The sequence below is a fragment of the Pteropus medius genome, unplaced genomic scaffold, assembly GCF_902729225.1.
Source record: "Pteropus medius unplaced genomic scaffold, Ma_sr-lr_union100, whole genome shotgun sequence".
In the NCBI taxonomy this organism is placed as follows: domain Eukaryota; kingdom Metazoa; phylum Chordata; class Mammalia; order Chiroptera; family Pteropodidae; genus Pteropus; species Pteropus medius.
The window spans coordinates 15,588,434-15,607,830 of record NW_024356249.1 but is presented as its reverse complement, the minus strand read 5'-3'; the positions used below and the strand labels follow the sequence as shown (position 1 = coordinate 15,607,830).

The following is a 19,397-nucleotide window of genomic DNA, read 5'->3' as shown; positions in this document are numbered from 1 at the left end:
AGGTCATGCTGAGCATGTTTTAGCCTCTCATGCATGTCATGCTCCCAGTCACCTCCAGGTCTTCAAAATCACTGTTCCTTCTTCTTAGAGCCCACTCCCCCAACACCTCCTCACCTGGGTAACTTCCAAGCACCCTTTAAGTGTGAGTTTAAATGTCTTTTCCTCTTGGAAGACTTAATTGACACAGTAGACTCAATTGTCTATTCCTGCCATGAGCTCCTATAATAGTGTCTCGTGTCCTCATTCAGGTCACCCAACCGATATAGTCCTTGGTTGTCCGTGTCCTCTGCAAGAGTAATCTCTGTGAGAGCAAGGACAGGAGAGGGGGAGTTGCATTGCTCATTCTGGTACCCCCTAATGCAAAACAGTTCTCAGCACATAGTAGACTCTCAAAAACTACCTCATAATTTGGCTGCTCCCAGATCACTCCTTCAGGACTGAGACATTCGTTCCCCTGATCTGCTGGGAATGTGGCCTTGTGATGACTCACATCTGAATCTCAGCAGGAATTGCCTTTTGCTGCAGAAATCCAACTCGTCTGTGCAGGACTTCCAAGACTCAGGCCCTTTTCTTAATTTGGGTCATCTTCTAAGGACCTTCCCAGCTCTAGAGCCCTGGTGGGATCCACAAAAGCCTCTGTTGCAACTACGTCACTCCCTTATAGGTGTCGATTCCAAGAGCCCTCTTCTGTTAGGCCCACTCCCCACCTATGCAAATTTCCATCTCAAAGTCTGTTTCCCAGAGAACCAACCTTTCTCTAGAAATTGCTTACTATAAAGTTCCAGGTGCCTTTCATAATTAGACATTTTAAAGTTGAGAAAATATTTGTAAGTGGATAAGAAAAAGCCTACAAACAACATTGAGCATCATTTTTTATGTGATAGCACAGACTAAATTTGCATCTGTCTATTTTCCTACAGATTTCTTCTTTATGAACCTTTTATTTGGGGGGAAACACTCTTCTGTGAATGTCACATATAAATAGGTATGCCAGCACAGTGGAGAAGACAGAAAATTAAATGTATTTCTACTGCTCCTTTTACCTTGCAGTTGGACTAACAAATGTGAAATATTTGCTTTTTTATCTAAAAAATGAAAACAGTTTTTGTTCTTTGTCAGTTTGGGTTCACGGAGAAACAAACACCAAGGCAAGATTAGCGTAATAAGGACATTTATGAGGCAGAGTGCCTGGGAAGGCTGAAGAGACGGGTGCAGGAGTAAGCAGGAAGAGTTTTAGAACACATTACTCCATACATATCATTCAATCTTGCACCAAATATTTTTTGAGTGTCTACTATGTATCAGGACCTGTATGGCTGTAATGTGTTTGATATGAAGGATGGATTACATAGGAAGTTTTAGATGACAGGTCAGCCTGGGAAAGTCTTGGCCAAGCTGAGGAGGAGTCCTGAAGCTAGAAGTTAGTGGAGGAGGCCCTCCTCTAGACAGTGGACCTGAACTAGAACTCCCTCCAGGCACGATCACTGCCTTAGACATGGTTGGGGAGGGAGGGAGGAATATGATCCAGAGAAGCAGCAGCTGGAGCCTTCACTCAATTCTGCTGCTCCTGGAAGCACATTCTTCTCTCTTTCCCCAACCCCATTCCACGGGCAAACCTCTCTCTGCTCAGGAAACCTCTCTTGAAAACTCACTGTCCAGCTGTCCCCTTGCCCCTCACGGAGCTATTTTCTTTTCTCCACTAGCTCAGAGCCTGATATATTTACCAACAATAAAAGACTTAGTAAATGTTTACGTATCCATTTCTTCTATTAAAATGTATTGTCTTAAAAGCAGGGATTACGTTTATTTATTCCTGAATTCCTGTCCCTCAGCACAGAGCTAAGCACAAAACAGATGCTAATTAATAGTGAAATGACTAAAAGAATGAAGAGGAATCCAAACAGATGAAGATAGCATTTGTGATTTTCAGATCTTGGCTTTTAAATTGAGAATTTTAGATATTTTCTTTGGATCATTGTGGGCAATAAACCTAACTAGTTTTCATAGAAGGGAAAGTTCCAAACTATGTGTCACTATAAATATTTATGTATTGCTGTTTTATAGATACAGAAATGTTTATATTTATGTTTTGAATAAACAAATTACAACACATCTTTATTTAAGAAATGCATGTGAAATGAATTCTTTATCTTAAAATAGGACTAATCTGTAAAAAAGATGAAATTTACATGATTTCTACCTGAGTTAACAAATCATATAATAATCCTCTTAAAAAAATGTTCATTCTTCTGCTTTGCAATACAGAGTGATGTTCAGAACTTATGGAAAGAAAATTTAATTATTTTGAATGATGCAAAAAAATATGGCTATGAAGTGGTTGACACGTTCACCATAACAATGGGGCGATACAAAGAGTTTTTGCAGGGGACCTGTGGATGTCATTTTCATGAGGTATTTATTCTGGCTCTCTGATTTTTATAGCATTTGAGTTTTTAAATTTCTCATTGTATCTTTAATTGCATTGTCGGTCGTATTTTGCATTAAAAAATTATGTCAGGAGGAGATTAAATGATGTATTCATCATTGCTCAACTAAAGCATGTAGCAATCACAACTCAAAGCTCTACAAAAAAAATAGTGTTTATGTAGACACTTGAAAACTGGGATCACTGGTTAATGTAAGCAGGAAGATGGGAACCCGGAGAGCACTTGCCTTGTCGAATGGACTCCAAGCCTTCTGTCAGAAATTGTGTCCAAAGAAAGTGGCAAATATGTTTAGTGGAGGCAACTTGAAAATCCAAGTTATTTAATGTGTTAAACTAATGAATGACCTTCCTCCTTAGTCAATGCATAAGAGGAGGGTCTGTTTTTGAATAGTTTTTCCCATAGTGGTGAAAATGATTTTATTTGTAGCCAGTAATTAAATAGATTAAGCTGATAAAGTGACAGCACAGAATAATTTTATCCTTTTCCCCCCGTCCTTTCAACACCCTCTGTGGATTATTGTCTCCCTACCAGTTGAATAAAATCTTGGTAAGTCCCATAACTTTAAAACCACTTTCAGATAATAAAAGGTCTCCAATCACTTTCAGGCATAAGAAGAATCTCACTTCAGTACTAAAATTGCCCAAGCCTGTGTTGTAACCACATAAAATTATTTCCTTTCCCCAGCTCGGACCCGCCTCAGTCTCAAAAGCCCAAAGTAGGAGAGGAGCAGGAGGCTTCTTTCCTATTTCCCCATCTTGTTTTGCTATTCTTCTCCCATTCCTTCTTCACTGCGTCAGGTTAGCAAGGAAATGATAAGGGCAACAAAATTCTTACTTGACTAGTATAAGAATAACCATGGATGTGCTCTCTGGGTATAGCATGTTGATTCCTTCTTTTTAGAGTGCTTTTGTAGACTTCTTTGAAGACACCTCCCACTGGGGCCCTCTGAAGATAGTTTCCTTGATAGTGGCAATACCTCATGCTGCTTCAATTCTTCCTTGGCCCCTTGGCTTCTAATTGTCCATCCCTCTGTTGGGGGTCACACTGCCCCTCCAGGCAGCCTCTTGAGAAATATTTAAAATTGTACCAGGCTTACTATCCTCAGTTGCCCACATTTGTTCCTTAGGAAACACTCAAGCATTCTTGCTCTGCTGTTGCTAGAAATACAGTTAGCTCCCTGTGCAGCCCACTCTATTTTTCTCTTTCTCGCTCTAACTTTCACTCTCACTCTTGCTCTCTCATTTTCTCTGCCAACTGAAAGCTGAATTTTAGCTAAGGTGACTTATACCAGTTCTAACAGTCTCCAAGCTCTTCTCAAATTTGGTCTCTTGAAGCCCTCTCTCACTTGGCTTAAAGCGACAGTGAAGCAACTCCCCCAAAAGAGAAGAAGACCACTAAAAATTTGGAAAATTTCTCACAGAAATTCTCTCTCATCTTTCACCTTTATTTTCTAACTCTTTTAATGAAACAAGGACTTGCAAAATTGGATGCTATCCACACTTTTGCAAGTTTTGCATACATTGTCCAGACAGTGCTTAGGAATTTGAAGTCACTTGGCTACTGTTATTTGCTCTAGATTTCAGGACTTTCAGCTGAAACTGTGATTTGATCTCATTTGATGACCCTATCAGATATTGATTCATTCATTCTTTCTTGCACGGCCTCCTTTGTAAACCATGATGCATTCATTAATAGGAGTTGACTAGTGAGATGACAACTAAAGTTTTCTTCAATTTTTCAGCCTTGAGATGACTATCGGAATCTATCTTGGTCCTCAGATTTTTATGAATACCTAAAAGTGATTGATGCTGCATTGCTTCTTCTATATGTTCTACTAATAGATTCACTTTATATTTTTATGACAAATGGCGCTGCATCTCAGAGAAGTGAGCACCTGCCCACAGTAGAGAGCATGGCATTTTAAGTTTCAGTCTAGCAACTTGGAGCTTGGCCATGCTGTTGTAGAAAAGATTTTAAGTTGTAGGACACTGTGTATCTACTTATTTCCCCCTTCCAGTATTTGTCCTGTCTGCAAAATGTCAAGGCTTAGAAACACAAAAGCTGGTAGCCTGGAAGAGGAAGAAACAATGAACTTTCAGCTGAGCCAGCTTAGTCTCATAGTTGGCTACAAAAATAAGCCAAAGCTTGCTAAACCCACAGAAAATGGGGACTTTCAAATATGACATACAGATTGGTTTTTTGGGGTCTCTTTTAGAAAAGGTTTGTTTATTTATTTATTTATTTTTGCACAATGTGTCTTCAATTAGTATATAGGGTTAGGGTATGTGTTTTTCTTTTTCAGCTTTAGTGCTCTGGTAGTCTTAAAAGGAGAAGGAGTCCTCCCATGATTTCCAGCATGGCTCCAATTAAAAACAGAAGATGTCCCTCCCACATGATTGCATTACATGTATCTCCTGCCCCAGCATCAACCAATTGGCACTAATAGTCATGGAATTTGAGAACTACCAAAAAGACTCTTTGAACCATTAGAACCAGAATATTGGTTTAAAATTTTACTAATAAAAACCATCCTTAATTTGCAAAATACTGATTTAAGCATGTCAGGTAAACTTATTTCACTTTTTTGATTTTATAATTTTTATGTGCAATTATCACAAACGAATTGTTTTTTCTTAAGCCTCATCATCTTTAATGTGTGCTGTCTTGAAGACAAGCTATATAGTTATCCCCCAAATTATCTCAGTTGACTCTAGAGCAGTGTTATCTATTTTGAAGTTTTCATGTTTGAGCTGCAATACTTCTAGGAGCATTTGCCTTTCTAGTTATAACATAGAGCTGATAAGATCATCTTTTTCAACTGACTCCCTTCAGCACAAAGTCTCTAAACCCATCCATCATTTAGGCATACTTGCTGCTTAACTTTTGAATAATTTGTATCTCTTGTACCTCGGGAAGTTTCTAGTGTGGACACTGATATTTTATAATCTTTCTAAACCATCACACAACATCTTAAATCACTGTTAGCTTGTTTTAAACAATCGAGAAAATCTAAAGCTCATTGCAAAGTATAGTTTGATGATAACTGTAGCAAGCCAGGAAAAAAAAAAAACAGTTATCGATCTCACGCAAAACATATTAATGGGTAGAAATTTATTAATAATAACCATTTTTTTCCTTCTGTGTTCATCTTATGAACTGGCAAAGGATTTTGTCAAATAGTAATAGCAAGAATTAAAATTAACTGTATTAGAGCCCTAAGAATTTGGATTTGGGAGCCTTTTGTCTTCTGGTGTTCAATTAAACCATTCTCACAATAGATTCACAGACACCTGAAAAAAAAATTGGTATAATCATTACAGTAAGATCTTAATGTGTCCTTTTTCGATTTGTGCTGAGAATTCGGTCATAGACATAACAAACCTGCTCCAGTGGGCTCTTGTTGCCATAGATTAAATGGCTTGGGGCATCTCTTTCATCTCTCAAGACACCAAGAAAGCATATGTTGTCACCGCGAATCTATAAACAATTTCCCAAGTGGTGTGCATTAGTTTTGACTAAAATGTTCCTGCCGATTAGAAAAGCAGGTGTTTCTCTTCATGGGTAGAGATGGAATTTTTTTTTCTCAATGTTTATGCAGGGCAACAAACAAGATCCAGGTAGTTCTTGCCCAAGATTCGTTTTGGATCATGTCTTTAGTTATGTAGTAAACATCTACTGTGAACAAGCTAAAACCTGGAGAGGATACAAAAATATTATCAACCCAAACTGGCTGCAGAAGGGGTAAATCTACAACTAATTATATTCAGTGATTATTAATTAGTCTCATCAATTTAATCTTCATCTTCTATGCATTATTTAATCTTAATTAAATAAACGAAAGCTTATCTGGCCTAGAAATGTTCTCCTTCTGTATTATGAGCCTAAAGTTTTTCTCTTTCTCCTTCAAACTTTAAAAGTTTCTCATAAGCACAATGAAGACAAAAAAGCCTTTAAATTCATCTATCTAAAAAACTGAAGTAATGACTTTTAGAGAAAAAAGAATAGAGTTATCTTCTATAGAAAACCCAGAATTTAACTATCAGTGTGGCTATTTTTTAATAAATTAGTAATGACAATTTAATTCATCAAATTTTTCGAGTGTCTGTGTAAGTACTGTGTTAACTATAAAATGAGCCAGGAAATTTTTTATAGAATTCTCATAAGCATCTCAAACTAGACATGACTCTAAAGAAAGAATTAATATTCCCTTTAAACTTTCTTCTTCTCCAAATTTACTCTATTGTGCTGTCATTGACAAACTAGAGTCATCTTTGATTCCTCCTTATCTTTTTCCAGACCTCTGACAACCACCAACCAGCTAGTTACCAAGTCCTGTTTACTTCCTAAATATTCTCCTGTCTTTTCCCTATGCTCTGTTACAGTTGCCTTGACCTTGTTTATTCTTTTACTTAATCATCCTACACTTGTTTTGTGAGTCTAGTACATGAGCTAAATAGTAGTGATGCAAAAATAAATAAGAAACATTCTCTGTCCTCAATACATTGTAGTTGGAGGGTTAGGCATAATAACCCATATTATGAAACAATATGTCAAGTGGCATGTTAGAGATATAAATAGGATGTTGTAATAACACCAAGAAGGGGTACCTAACACAATCTGAGGATTGAGTGAAACTTTCCTTGAAAACTGTCCAGGTAGACTCTAGTCATGGTAATAGGGTGAAGGCCAACGAAGGTCATTCCAACCTCCTGGGACAGTGTAAACTGAAGTAGCTTTGAAATAACCTGATGTTCTCAGGGAATCACAGCTAATTTGTACATTGCGGAATGTCAGTTATAAAAGGGGACCGGAAAGAGTAGGCTAGGAGATCATAGTAAAGGCTTAGACTTTATCCTATAAATGATGGAGAGACAATGAAAGCTTTTAAAGAGAAGTAAAATGGTCATATCTTTGTTTCAGATAGGTAAGTCTGATAACAGTGAGGCAGGAAGATTTGAAGATTATCAAGTCAGGGAGAGAAGGTAGGAGACTTTTCACAAGTTATGTGAGAGATGATAACAGCTTACCTAAACCAGGACAAAGACAGCAGGCATAAAAGAGAAGTAGAAAAATACAAGCCCTGTTTTAAAAAAATTATCTGTAGATCTTATCTGTGGCATGAGAGAGTAGGAAGAATCAAAGAGGATTCCTAACTTGGGTAATGGATTAGAGAGCCGAACTGGCAATTGAGACAGAGAATAACTGAGAAGGTACTGGCTTAGGGAAAAAAACATTGAATTCATTTTTGAACATGTTGTGTTTGAGATGCCCGTAGGACATCCAGGTGGAACTCTCTCACAGGCAGTTGAATACGCAAGTCTGAAGCTTAAGGGAGAGGGTGGGGCTGAAGATAAAAAGTTGGAAGTCATCAGAAAATAGATAATAGTTGAAATCATAAAAGTAGATCACCTAGAGAAAGTGAGTAGAATACAATGAGCGGAGGAAGGAATTCTTGGAAATACCATTATTTAAGCAAAGTTTGGAGAAATAGGAGCATTTAAATTCAGAGAATAAACTGTTAACGAGAAATGCTAGTGAATGTGGTGCCATGGAAAGCCAAAAAGTGAAAATTTGTAAGGAGAGATCAAACGGCGTTGTCAAACATAATAGATAGATCTATTAAGGTAAGGAGATTTAAATAGCCATTGATTTTGACATTGAAAAGGTCTTTTCTGATCATATTAAGAGCGGTTTCAGTACGATACTATGGGCAGGGATTAGACTACAATAGAATGAAGAGGTATAAAAAATGAGAAAAGGCATAAAAAATAGTAAAGCCTTTAAACAACTAAAAATAAGAAAGGGGGAAGACATTAGCTTTAGAAAAGAAAATGGTCTAGGGGCAGTTTATAGGAGGAACAACTTTATCATTTTCATGGGCAGAGGGGGAATAATCGATACTAAGAAATGTTAAAAATACAGGAGGACGTGGGACTGTTGGAGACAGGCCCCTGGTTGCATGGGAGAGCGTTGGGTCAAGGACACTGGTCATTGGCTGGTAGAATGCTGGTAAATGAACAAGGCGGTCTGGAGAGGCTCTTCTTCCCTATCATTTATTTACCCTAGGCTGTTGCAATATTTCATCCTGGAAACTTCACGTTCAGCTACTTGAATTCAGCCTTCATGCCCCCACCAGTATAATGTTTCTGTACTTCAAATCCATTATTGTCATTTAAAATCTTTCAATGGCTCTGTAACTAAAGAGGAGTCACAGAAGCTTTCACTGCCTACCATCCCTACACCCCTTTTTTTCAGAAAATGATTCTAGACTACCCTTTCTGTTTGAAATAATTAGTGCTCATTCCATCCTCTGCAAGTGAATTCTAGCCTTTTCTACTGGGTGATTAGATTAGAGATCAGTGCCTGGTGAGATGAAGTCATTAGCCATAAGGGAGCTCAGCCTTTTCTTAGATAGTTTGGTACAAAATCCTATTCTAAAAGGGAGCATCCTATATTGAATGGTGGTAATACCAATTATATCGGGATCTCTCTCTTATGAAGGGTAATTAAATGGAGACTAAATGAAGAGAGTGGCAGCCACTCTATGTTGAACAGTATTATGACCCCCTAAGGCAATTATACATCCCAGCCTCCACAGTACTGGAACCTACTATGTCAGTATGCCCAAGAAAGAGATGCTGACCCATCGCTATTTTACGATCTTTGCAATAAACCCTCATTTCTGGGGTTTTACCACCAATCTTAATGCGCCAAGCTGAGATGGACTTTGAACTGGCATAATATACATGTCCTACTTTATGTTTTAATGTTCTACCCTGGTGAAAATAGGATCTGTGGTTTGAGAAATACTGTATACCCCTCCACTTGAAGGATTCTTAAATAATATTAGTATATTAAATGATCCCAAAAGACCTACAGCAAAGAAACTGTTTAACTTAGTTCAGTCCAGCTTTTCCCAAACTTTTTTGACCACAGAACCACTTTTCTTTTTTAATAACAACTATTAACACCTCACTAAACACACTTTGGAAAAACTAGAATAAAGGATAAGATCTCAAATCACTTGCGGAGTGCAGATTAAATGTGGCAGACTGACCACAAGCATGTATCTTCTCTTCCACTTGAAACTCCACTAAAAAGCCTTTAAAAACATAAAGCTACTCACCCCCTCCCTTCCCCCCAAAAATAGACAGAATAAGAAATAACTCAAAAACATAAGAAATCTGAATTCATTTCAAGAAGCTTGACTTAGCCTATAAAGGAAGTTACAATGCAAAATGCCTAGAGAAGAGAAGCTCCAGTCAGAGGTGAGGCACACTCGACCACAGAGCCTCTAAATGGCTCACACCTGAGGGAGCCAGGTGCTGAAGAAGGCAGGGCTGAGGCACAGGGCAGAACACAGTGGGTTAAAAGTCTGTATGCAAAACTGTTGGACCCCAAGTCCTTCACCTTACCCCATGCAGTCAAGAACCTATACCTATACATACGATTCCTTTTCAAATTGAACAGCAGAGAGTCTGGACTCAGAAACACAGGTATAATAAAGAACAAATTTATCTGGAAGCTGACATAGAAAGATAAAAGTGAAAGTTGGCACCTGAAGACTGGAGTCCCTCAATTTCTCCCTGATCCACATAGAAGACAGGCACATGCCATCTTAGACAGGAGGCTGGAGAGCTATTCTGACCAAAAAATGAATGGCCCAGTGGATCCTCTTTAAAAGGGTGGGAGTGCGCTGAGCATTATTATCCCTACAGTGAAGCCAGCAGCTGGAAACATTGCTCAATGCAAATAGTTTCTAAGTAACATTTTAATGCCTTATTCTTAAATGAAAACTCTAAGTTTAAGAGCAATGGATGGAAAAAATACCTGTGAGTTAAGATCAAAATAGATTCTAAGACCCAAGGTGCATGTCTAAACAGAGCAGGGCAGGAACTAAGTTTGTAATCAATCAGACTGATGAAGGACATTCAAATAGTATCAAGAATTCAGTGATTTGAATATTCAGTCACTTAGGAAACTGAGTTTAAGACAGGAGAGTTAGTCTCTGGGGAACTGCATAGGCGTGCGATATAAAACCAACCATTTAACATTAAATTGGATAACTATTGGTCCTTATAATCAACCTCCCCACCTCAGAGCAGAATTTGTTCCCAGATCTGGGAACTGAGCTTTGTCTAGGGACAGGAGTTAAAGGGGTTCAGCTTCCAGAGTAAGAACCGTTAGAGATTTGAAGGTAGGGTGGGAGACTGCGATATTGCAAATCTGGAAACACCAAGAACAAAAATATAAAAACAGAAAAACCCTCATTCCTAAAGAAAACTTTAGTCTTGCCCTCTAATCCTCAGCATCTTTGACCCATTCAGAAGTTGGACTCTCTTCAATCAAAACATAGCTTATTTCATGTGGCCATAATTAAATATTTGGGGGGTAGATGAAAGAATTTCTTATTATCTTTAAAAATTGCATGATTTCCCAAAGTGGGATTATGAATTATAAGGACTGGTTTCTAGCTATTGTTCATCACTTTATTTTTATTCCATTTCTGTGACTTCTTAGCCTACTTTTTCAGCTGGTCATAAATTTGTGACAGGCTCTTGGATTGAATGTCCTGTCTGCAGAATGACTATTCCAAATAAAAAGTACTTCAAATAGGATACATTTATCTTGAAAGACTACATTAGCACATTCTGCCCGGTTAATCTTATGTTTTCCAACCTTAGAAAGCCACTACCATCATTCTTTTTCAGATCCCACCCATGATTGTGAAACACACTTGTAATCAGAACATCCCCTCTAATCCGGTCTAGAAAGATTTTGGAACATTTGCGCCACTGAAAATTGTTTTCTATTTTGTTCTGTGGATCTGGAACCACATCAGAAGTTCCTTGGGTGTTATTCAGGTCAGGTTCAGTTTTAGGAAAGGTATTTGCTTGTAATCTGCCTGACACTTTTCCAACTTACCGAGCTTTCCCCGTTTGTACTGGCTTTTAGAAAATTCAAAGTTATCGCAGTGCAGCAATTAATTGACATTGTATTATGCTCCTTCTGATGAAGATTTATATAAAATCAATTTTGAATGTTGAAGATACATGCACTTAATAGAAAAAGTTATAGCCTTAGTTTTGTTGTGTAATTTATAATGGATTTTCACTTGTTCGAGAAGTCTTACAAATAGCCATTGGCTAACACCGGTCAAGTTGAATTGTAGCCATTTGTGTGCCTTCTAAAATGTCTGTGTGCCCAAGTCCTTAATTATGTAGAAAAGTGGAAACAACTACAATAAAACTGGGAGATTTTTTAGCCTACAGGAAACCTATAAAAAATAAAGTTACTTCTTCATTTCAAAGCACAGAATTTAATTTTTGTTACACTGAGTCACAGAAAAATTCGATCATGTGCATATCCCATAATATGTTATAATTATAGAACTTGATTCCAGCTCCAAAATTACTTTCTAAGTTTCTATAACTAATATGTCAAAAATATATTACTGTTTTGAAACACTGTAATCTTTACACATAACTTAATCTAAATTTGAACATTGCTGTGAGAAAAATAATTTTTATTATATTTATACTTGTGATTATGGAACAATGCTGATGTAACAGGTTAGGACCAATTTCCTTCACTATCTCTTTTCAATTTTAAATATAATTTGACACAGCAAAATCACAAAAAGAAAATAAACAATAACAAAAACCTAAAGACGAGGGGTTACTTTGGATTATTGTAAAGTGGCAAAAAAAATTGTCGTTTAACACTCACGTTTAAAGTAATATAAACATTTGGCAAATCACATCTGTATGTATTATTCATCATATGTAGTGATTTCTTATTCTTGACATGGCTCTTTGTGGTGAAGTCATACAAACCCAGATTTAGAGAAGCATTTGGAAGTGTCATCCTATTAGAATTTGTCTCTGATTAAGGTGACCACGGTATGCAAACATCTAGGGTCTTTTGTTCCTGGTTCAAGACTTGAATCATTGACTGATGTTCTAATTGTTCATTTTTGTTAGTTACTGTTGTTGTTGTTGTTGTTATGCCCTGGATGTAAACTAACATTTGTATTACTAACAGCACTCTTTCAAAGCTACATTCCAGTTGACGCTTTAGTTGGATTTTAATAATCCTAAATTGTCCTCTGATTTTGGGAAGGACCCAAACGGGCACATTTCCACACATGAGATCAAAGGAAAGGAGCGATTAGCTTTTTATTGTACATCTTTCACTCGCATAACATTTCCAAGACTTAAAATTGTAGCTAATGCCTTTTCCTCCACTTTAGAGCCTGTAAGAGTAGGTAAAACAAGGTAATATTGTGAAACTCAGAGACAGCAGTTTGACAGCAATCCTGGATACTGAATTGTACAAATAAGTTCAAAGAAATAATAGTCGTGTGTACAGATTATCATGCCCACCATAAATTAGCACTAAGTCTTTTTAATGTACTAAGGAACTATTCATTACATGGAAACAACATGGTGCCTGACCTTGGGAGCTAGTCTCAGACAATGTCTTTGAAGTCATTTCATTCTTGTTCTTACTTCAAGTATCCTAGACATGTATCTTTATATAGCCCCCTTGAGGATAGGGATCATATCTGAATTACTCCATGTGTTTTCTAACGCAGAAAACTCTGGAGATTGAAAGATGGATATTATATGAAAAAATTATCAAATTTTAATTTTATAAGATATGACATCATTTTGAATCTCTTCTGTTTTTCTATCATAAAAGGATTACGTGAATTCTTGCTAACTAAAAAAATTTTTAAATTAGTATATACAATAAAAACAAAAAAATCTTGCCTTTATACTATGTACACCTCCTAATTCTCACTCCCTTCTTCACTGGAGGCTCTATTAACAGTTTGGTACATAGCTCCATTTTAAACATACACTCCTGATTTTAATCTCATGCAATTGAAACTATAAGGCTGTCAACATTTATGATCACTGGATTTGTAGAACATTGGGCTTTATTTAGAACTACGTTGTTTCTCCATAAACAATTTTAGGGAACAATAGCAGTTTATAAAATGCATTTTAATCTACAGTACGAACATTCCTATTCTTTTCTTTCAGTATTGAATTCTGCTTATAGGTGACTTATGTAACCAACTAACTGAGTCTACGGGTGGTTGATGGTAGTCTCCCTCATGGCTACTTTTATTCCTTCCCAGATGGTCTTGGTTATTTTCTTACATTTATGCTTAAAGATGTATTTAGAATTCCTTTGTCAAGATCCCCCCAAATCCTGCTGTGATCATAATTGGAGTAGCACTTGAATTAACTTGGAAGGACTTGACATGGTACGTCTTTCCATTTGTTTATGTTTTCTTTTATGTCTCATTAAACTTTTGATGTATGCTTTACCTGCATCATAGTTGAACTTAATGAAGTTGTTTTAGTGTTGTAATGAGATCTTTTCTCTGATATATTTCTTATGAATTATTGATAAAATTTAGAAAAGCTATATAATTTTTCAATATTAGCTTTATGGTATCTCATTATTTTCCAGTAAATTCCTTTGGGTTTTCAAGGTAAACAACCATATAGCTACAAATAATTCTTTGGTAATTTCCTATAACAAAGCATTTCATAATATTAAAACTTGCATTCCTGAAATAAATTCTGTGTGCTAGTGGTACTGCGCATAATGTTGCTGAACTTTTTAAAGGCTCCTGGATTGAATTTACAGTAGCACTTTGGGAGGATTTTTTACATCTATGTTTTAACAAATCAAAATTGAAATCATTTTTTTTTCTATAGGTTTGTCAGCTTTCAGAATTCAGCATCAGGGTGATGCTGGCTTAAAAAAGGAATTTGGAAATTTACCTCTGATTATTTCCTATAGAATAGTTTTTAAAGGAAACCAACTAAATTAAGCGTTGTCAGGCCAATCTCCAGCATAGACATGTAGGAAGGAGTCAACCTTGAAATCATAAAGGGAGCATTGGCACTGTAGGGGGGCATTAAGCTGGCCCTCAGAAGCTGAGGAAGACCCCATCATCCCGTTTTTCTTTGTCAGAGATCACCTTGGTGATTTCAAAATAGAAATATATCATCAACCTTTCCATTGTGATCTGACAAAATTTTGACATTACTTCTTGGTGAAAGCCCTCTGCTTCAGCAAATACATTGGAAATATTTATTTTTATTTGTCCCTTTTATAAATGACATTCAAGATTGCTGTACACATCCACACTAGCATTACCCAAGATTTGTAATGCAACCTTAAAATCACACAAAACGTTAAAATAACTTTTAAAGTAGTATAACCTTTTACATCGGGAATGCTTTTTCTATTTTACATGTAATTAGCATGCAGATCAAAAGGCAATTGCAAAAGCCAGAACTTAAGATAAAATTATATAAACAAAATTAACCTCATTTTGGCTTTGGAGCACTGGAATAATATTTTTTCAGGGTTGAATGTAATATTTATGCTTAAGTGTTTCCTTAAATAAACTTTAAAAATGTTCACAAATCTTGCCTTCGCTGAGTACAGACCTCCCCACAAATGGACAAAACCTTCAAGAAAACATTGGTGCACCTCCCGCACTATCATATTTAAAGTTAGAGTATAACCAGAGGTGAAAGGAGCTGCATACAACAGAAACTTACAACTTTGGGACCTGGAATATTAATCAGTGGTTAACTGCAAACTGAGCTCTAAATTATGATCCATAGGGATTCCTTACCACAAACCGCTGATTTCACTGGACTTCTTACGAATCACTTCAGCTGAGGAACTGATCATGAAAAGCCAAGCTTCCCATAGCTACAGACAAACACTTCATTTCTTTGAGGTTACCAGGGTATAATTGGTTTTAAAACGCATTACAATTACATTTTTTCTTCAAAATGGGAATAGCTTGAACATTTTTATGATTATGAAGTAATGCACATTTATTGTACTAAATTTAAAAAGTCAAGACCAAAAATTACAAAGAATACATTTTAAATCATCTATAATTCCTCTGCCCAAAGATCACTACTGTTAACATTTTGGTGTGGATCATTACAGAATTTATATTTTTAAAAAATCTTCTAAAAAGTTTCATGCTCACTTGCAATATAACTAAAAATATTTATCTTCAAAATAGATATGATTTTTTTCAAATATTATTTATTTTTGGAACTGTTTTTACTGCATTCTCTTGTATGGGATTGAAAAAATGTGTCAATCATTATAAAACACTCAAAAGAGTAAAAAAATGCATGTTAACTATAAAACACTCAAAAGAGTAAAAAAAATTCATGTTAATCATAAATTTAATTTTATTTTAAATAACTTTAGCTACCTCAGCTGTTAATACAATAAAAGCAAAAAGAACAGGTTGCCTTTTTTCCAGATTTAATCAGAAAATTGTATCTACAGTAATTGACAGAACTCACTTCTTGTCCTTTACCCATCTCATCAAAAATTACTGCATTTTCCCCAAACTGTATTTCTTGGATTCCTCTGTGAATATACTCATTTCATCCTCGTTCCTGGAGGCATCTTGGTTTAAATCCATCTTTATAAAAAGGAGAAGGGGTACATATGTTAACATATGTTAACTATTGTCGTCTTCATTAGTCATCAAAAATAACTAATTCATGTGTGCATATCGACCAAAACTAATATCTTACAATTGCATTAATATGATGGTATTCATATTTATTAGTCATTTGTAAAGACATCCAAAATATCTTTGCCAATATTGTCTCTCCTCCCTACTTCTCAACCCTCCTTCACAATCCCTGCCTTGGTCTCCAGCTTTGTACTTTCTGACCATTGGCGCTAACTACCAATGGATAGGATTTCTTAGTGAAATCCTATAATTGTCAGCTTTATTCATTAATCCAATGAATAAAGCTGACAATTATAGGATTTCACTAAGACAACATTTATAAACTGGACAAATAGTAAATATCGCCTCTCATATATATGTGTGTTGATATTCATAAAATATATATAAATGGAATCACAAAGAAACTGAGAATATATGTTGCCTCTGAAGAGAGAATTGAATGACTGGAAGTGGGGAGCAGAGATGGGGAAAAAAATCTTTTATGATATACATTTTATGTTTTATAAATGTTTATAATACCACCTATTCAGTAAAATTTCAATATAAAAGTATATCTACATATGTACAAACATGTATAAAGTTATTAGCTTAATAAGGCTTAGGCTGCTCCTTCAGACTGCATAACTTACTAAGTGCCCAGAGAAATGAAACCACCAACTATAACAATGTCAGCTTATGGCTGTGCGAAGGAAAAACAGTTTCACTCTGAAAATAGTTTTAATTGTCATTCCATCAAACATAGAGTACTATGTTTGAATCAGTGATTCAGCAAAGGCACCTCAGTGTCTTCTCTATTTGTTAGCATCTGGCTCGAATACGGAGCCAGCACACACACACACAAGCACACACACACACACACACACAATATCATCAGACAGAGCAGTGTGGTAGCTAAACCATCTGAGACTATTCCTTAACTGCAGTGGAAACAGCTACCCTGAGGTAAGAAAAGTGGCAGAAATTCTCATTTCAACCTAGATCTTTTCTAAAATATAAGATACTCTGATTCTTGGTTACAGAAATCATATGTATGCCCTCTGGGCATTGTAAGTGTGATAGACATACTGTTCAAGTTTGTGAGTTAGTTATACCACTCTACGCAGGGCTTGAATGTCCTTGATTTTGGTTCACTGCTCTTTTTGTTCTTGATTTGCAGGTAGTGAAATCAAAGTTAACCAAAGACTATCACTTTATTAAAATAAAACAATCAAGAAATCATATTGTGGGAAAATATTTCGGCAATCAAAGCAAACTACGACAACGACAACAAGACTCTGTAATAAATTACCAATCACCATATCATGTCAGAGGTCCAATTAATCAGGTTTGCTCTGAAATCCTCCTCAGCAGGATGTGTGCAAATAGAGGAACCGTGTCAGACTCCCTGCAAGAGGATTGAATTTGGAACTAAAGACAAGCCATTCGCCTGCATGATCGTCTAAGAACCAAATCCTGTGCATCACATGTATTTTGATTGACCACATGCACTTGTGTTCACCGGCACACACTTACACACTAATGCACACAGAGCTAAAAAAAAAAAAAAGTAAGACACTTTTCCCCCACAGCTTTATAAAGTCAAGATATGCACTTGAAAATCAGTTGGTTTCAAGGTGAAAGAGCTAAGAAAAGGTTACCTGAAATATAATCATAAACTAGAACCACCATGGACCAGGTATTGCATTGTGATAATAAAGAGAAATATAGACACTTGAATTATGTGAGAAAAAGGATAATGCTCTTGAGTATTGTGTTATCTTCTCTTTCAGTACATTAATACTGAAAAGGGTATAAAAGCAGTACATTCCACTTGTAAATAAGGATTGCACTTGTGTCCTTGACAATGAGAAAACATGGCGTTTATGATGGCTTTGGCTTTGTGAATCTAATGCTAATGAAAAACATTTCTTTGTGTACTTTCCAAATTTTATAACTGAAAGGAAAAGAACAGGAATGCCTCTCAAGAGAACTCAAATAGATTCTATGAGAGAGATAAGAAGTGTCACATTTTAAAGTTGAAACACCAATGTATCTAACTTCGCACTCTTTGTACTTTTCATAAACATTCCCTCCTATCCTGTCTGTGAACTTAGATAGGTAACTGCAGTTGCAGTTGATTAAATATGTAATTTTAAAGTGAGAAACAAAATATAGTTCCTTATGTATTACTTTATTATGTTTCATTGATGATATTACTTAAGAAAGATTTGGTTTGCCATTAGAACCCTATGTAATGTAATTTTATGTAAATATTTTGCAAAGGATTAGGCATTCTCAAGTGCATAGGTGTTTATTTCCATAAAGCATTTGTATATGTCTACATATGCTTCTATATTACTAGTAACTATATTTTTGTTTCCCTGAACAACTGTATCTAATCCAAATTTAGAGTAGGCATATTATTTTTTTATTAAAACTGTGATATACATATAAAACATCTAATTCTAGTATTGATAACTTCCTCTTCTATATTTTAATTTCAAAATAATAAATATCTTATTTTACAAATGCTTTGTTGTGAGACAACATCTCACAGTTATAATGGTTTTTAAAGAATTATTTTTCTTTTGGGAAAAAAAAAGGACTGAGAGGGTTAATTCAATACATGGCTGAAATTACCAAATATACAAATACCTCAATGTTATTACCTTATAAAAAAATATTTTAATTGCTCGGTTCCTTAGTATGAATGTCTTCCTTTAAATACTCTATTTTTATATATATTTTTATATGAAAATAAACATGAATTTATATTTAAGTGTCTTAAATTATATTTAAGCACAAATATCACTTGATATAAACAATACATATCTGCATCTGATAGATGATAGATTTTTTTTAAAATGGCACAGAATTAAACTTTAAAATGAAAGGTTTTTCTAATATCTGCAGCTATGTGCAAGCACCACTTTAAGGTTTTCAATCATTTTTAATGGAATAAAATGTTCCAATGCATGCAGCCTCTTCATCAAGTTTTAATGTATTACATACTCTGTAACAGAATTATGGTCAGTATATATTTCTTGTAATTTACTGTCAACCTAAGTGTAATAACTGACTGAGGTTTGTCTGGCATTTACCTCTTCACCACTGAAGTAATAATGGATTTTTATTACACAATTGTGATGATGCTATTAATAAATATCTTACTAGTAATAGTCTGTGTTCAGAGAGTATCTTTTATTTTTCTTTACTGGAGGTATATAATCATACAAACAGTGACCAGTTGGAAAGGATATTATCATGTAGATTCGACTATTGGAGTGTGGTTTAATAAGATAACTATAGTCCAACCCTGATATTCTCTAAATTTTTATCAGATTAACTCCCTGCTGAACGATGACCAAAGCTTTTGAATATGGTGCAGTAACAAGCTTTCCTTTTTTTAAGATAAGGCACTGAAA

General features: G+C 35.6%; 1 protein-coding gene across 3 annotated transcripts in view; it reads left to right on the top strand.

Moving 5' to 3' along the window:
- Positions 1 to 19,151, top strand: part of CPED1 (cadherin like and PC-esterase domain containing 1) — a 255,487-nt gene extending 236,336 nt beyond the window's left edge. For 2 of the 3 annotated variants that reach the window (XM_039860839.1, XM_039860840.1), the window contains 2 exons: positions 2,266 to 2,412; positions 17,150 to 19,151. In XM_039860839.1, coding sequence (XP_039716773.1) covers positions 2,266 to 2,412; positions 17,150 to 17,392 — 390 coding nt within the window. In that variant the 3' untranslated portion in view covers positions 17,393 to 19,151. The remainder of the gene's footprint in view (positions 1 to 2,265; positions 2,413 to 17,149) is intronic. The other variant, XM_039860843.1, reaches the window with a different exon arrangement.
- Positions 19,152 to 19,397: the final 246 nt, after the last annotated feature.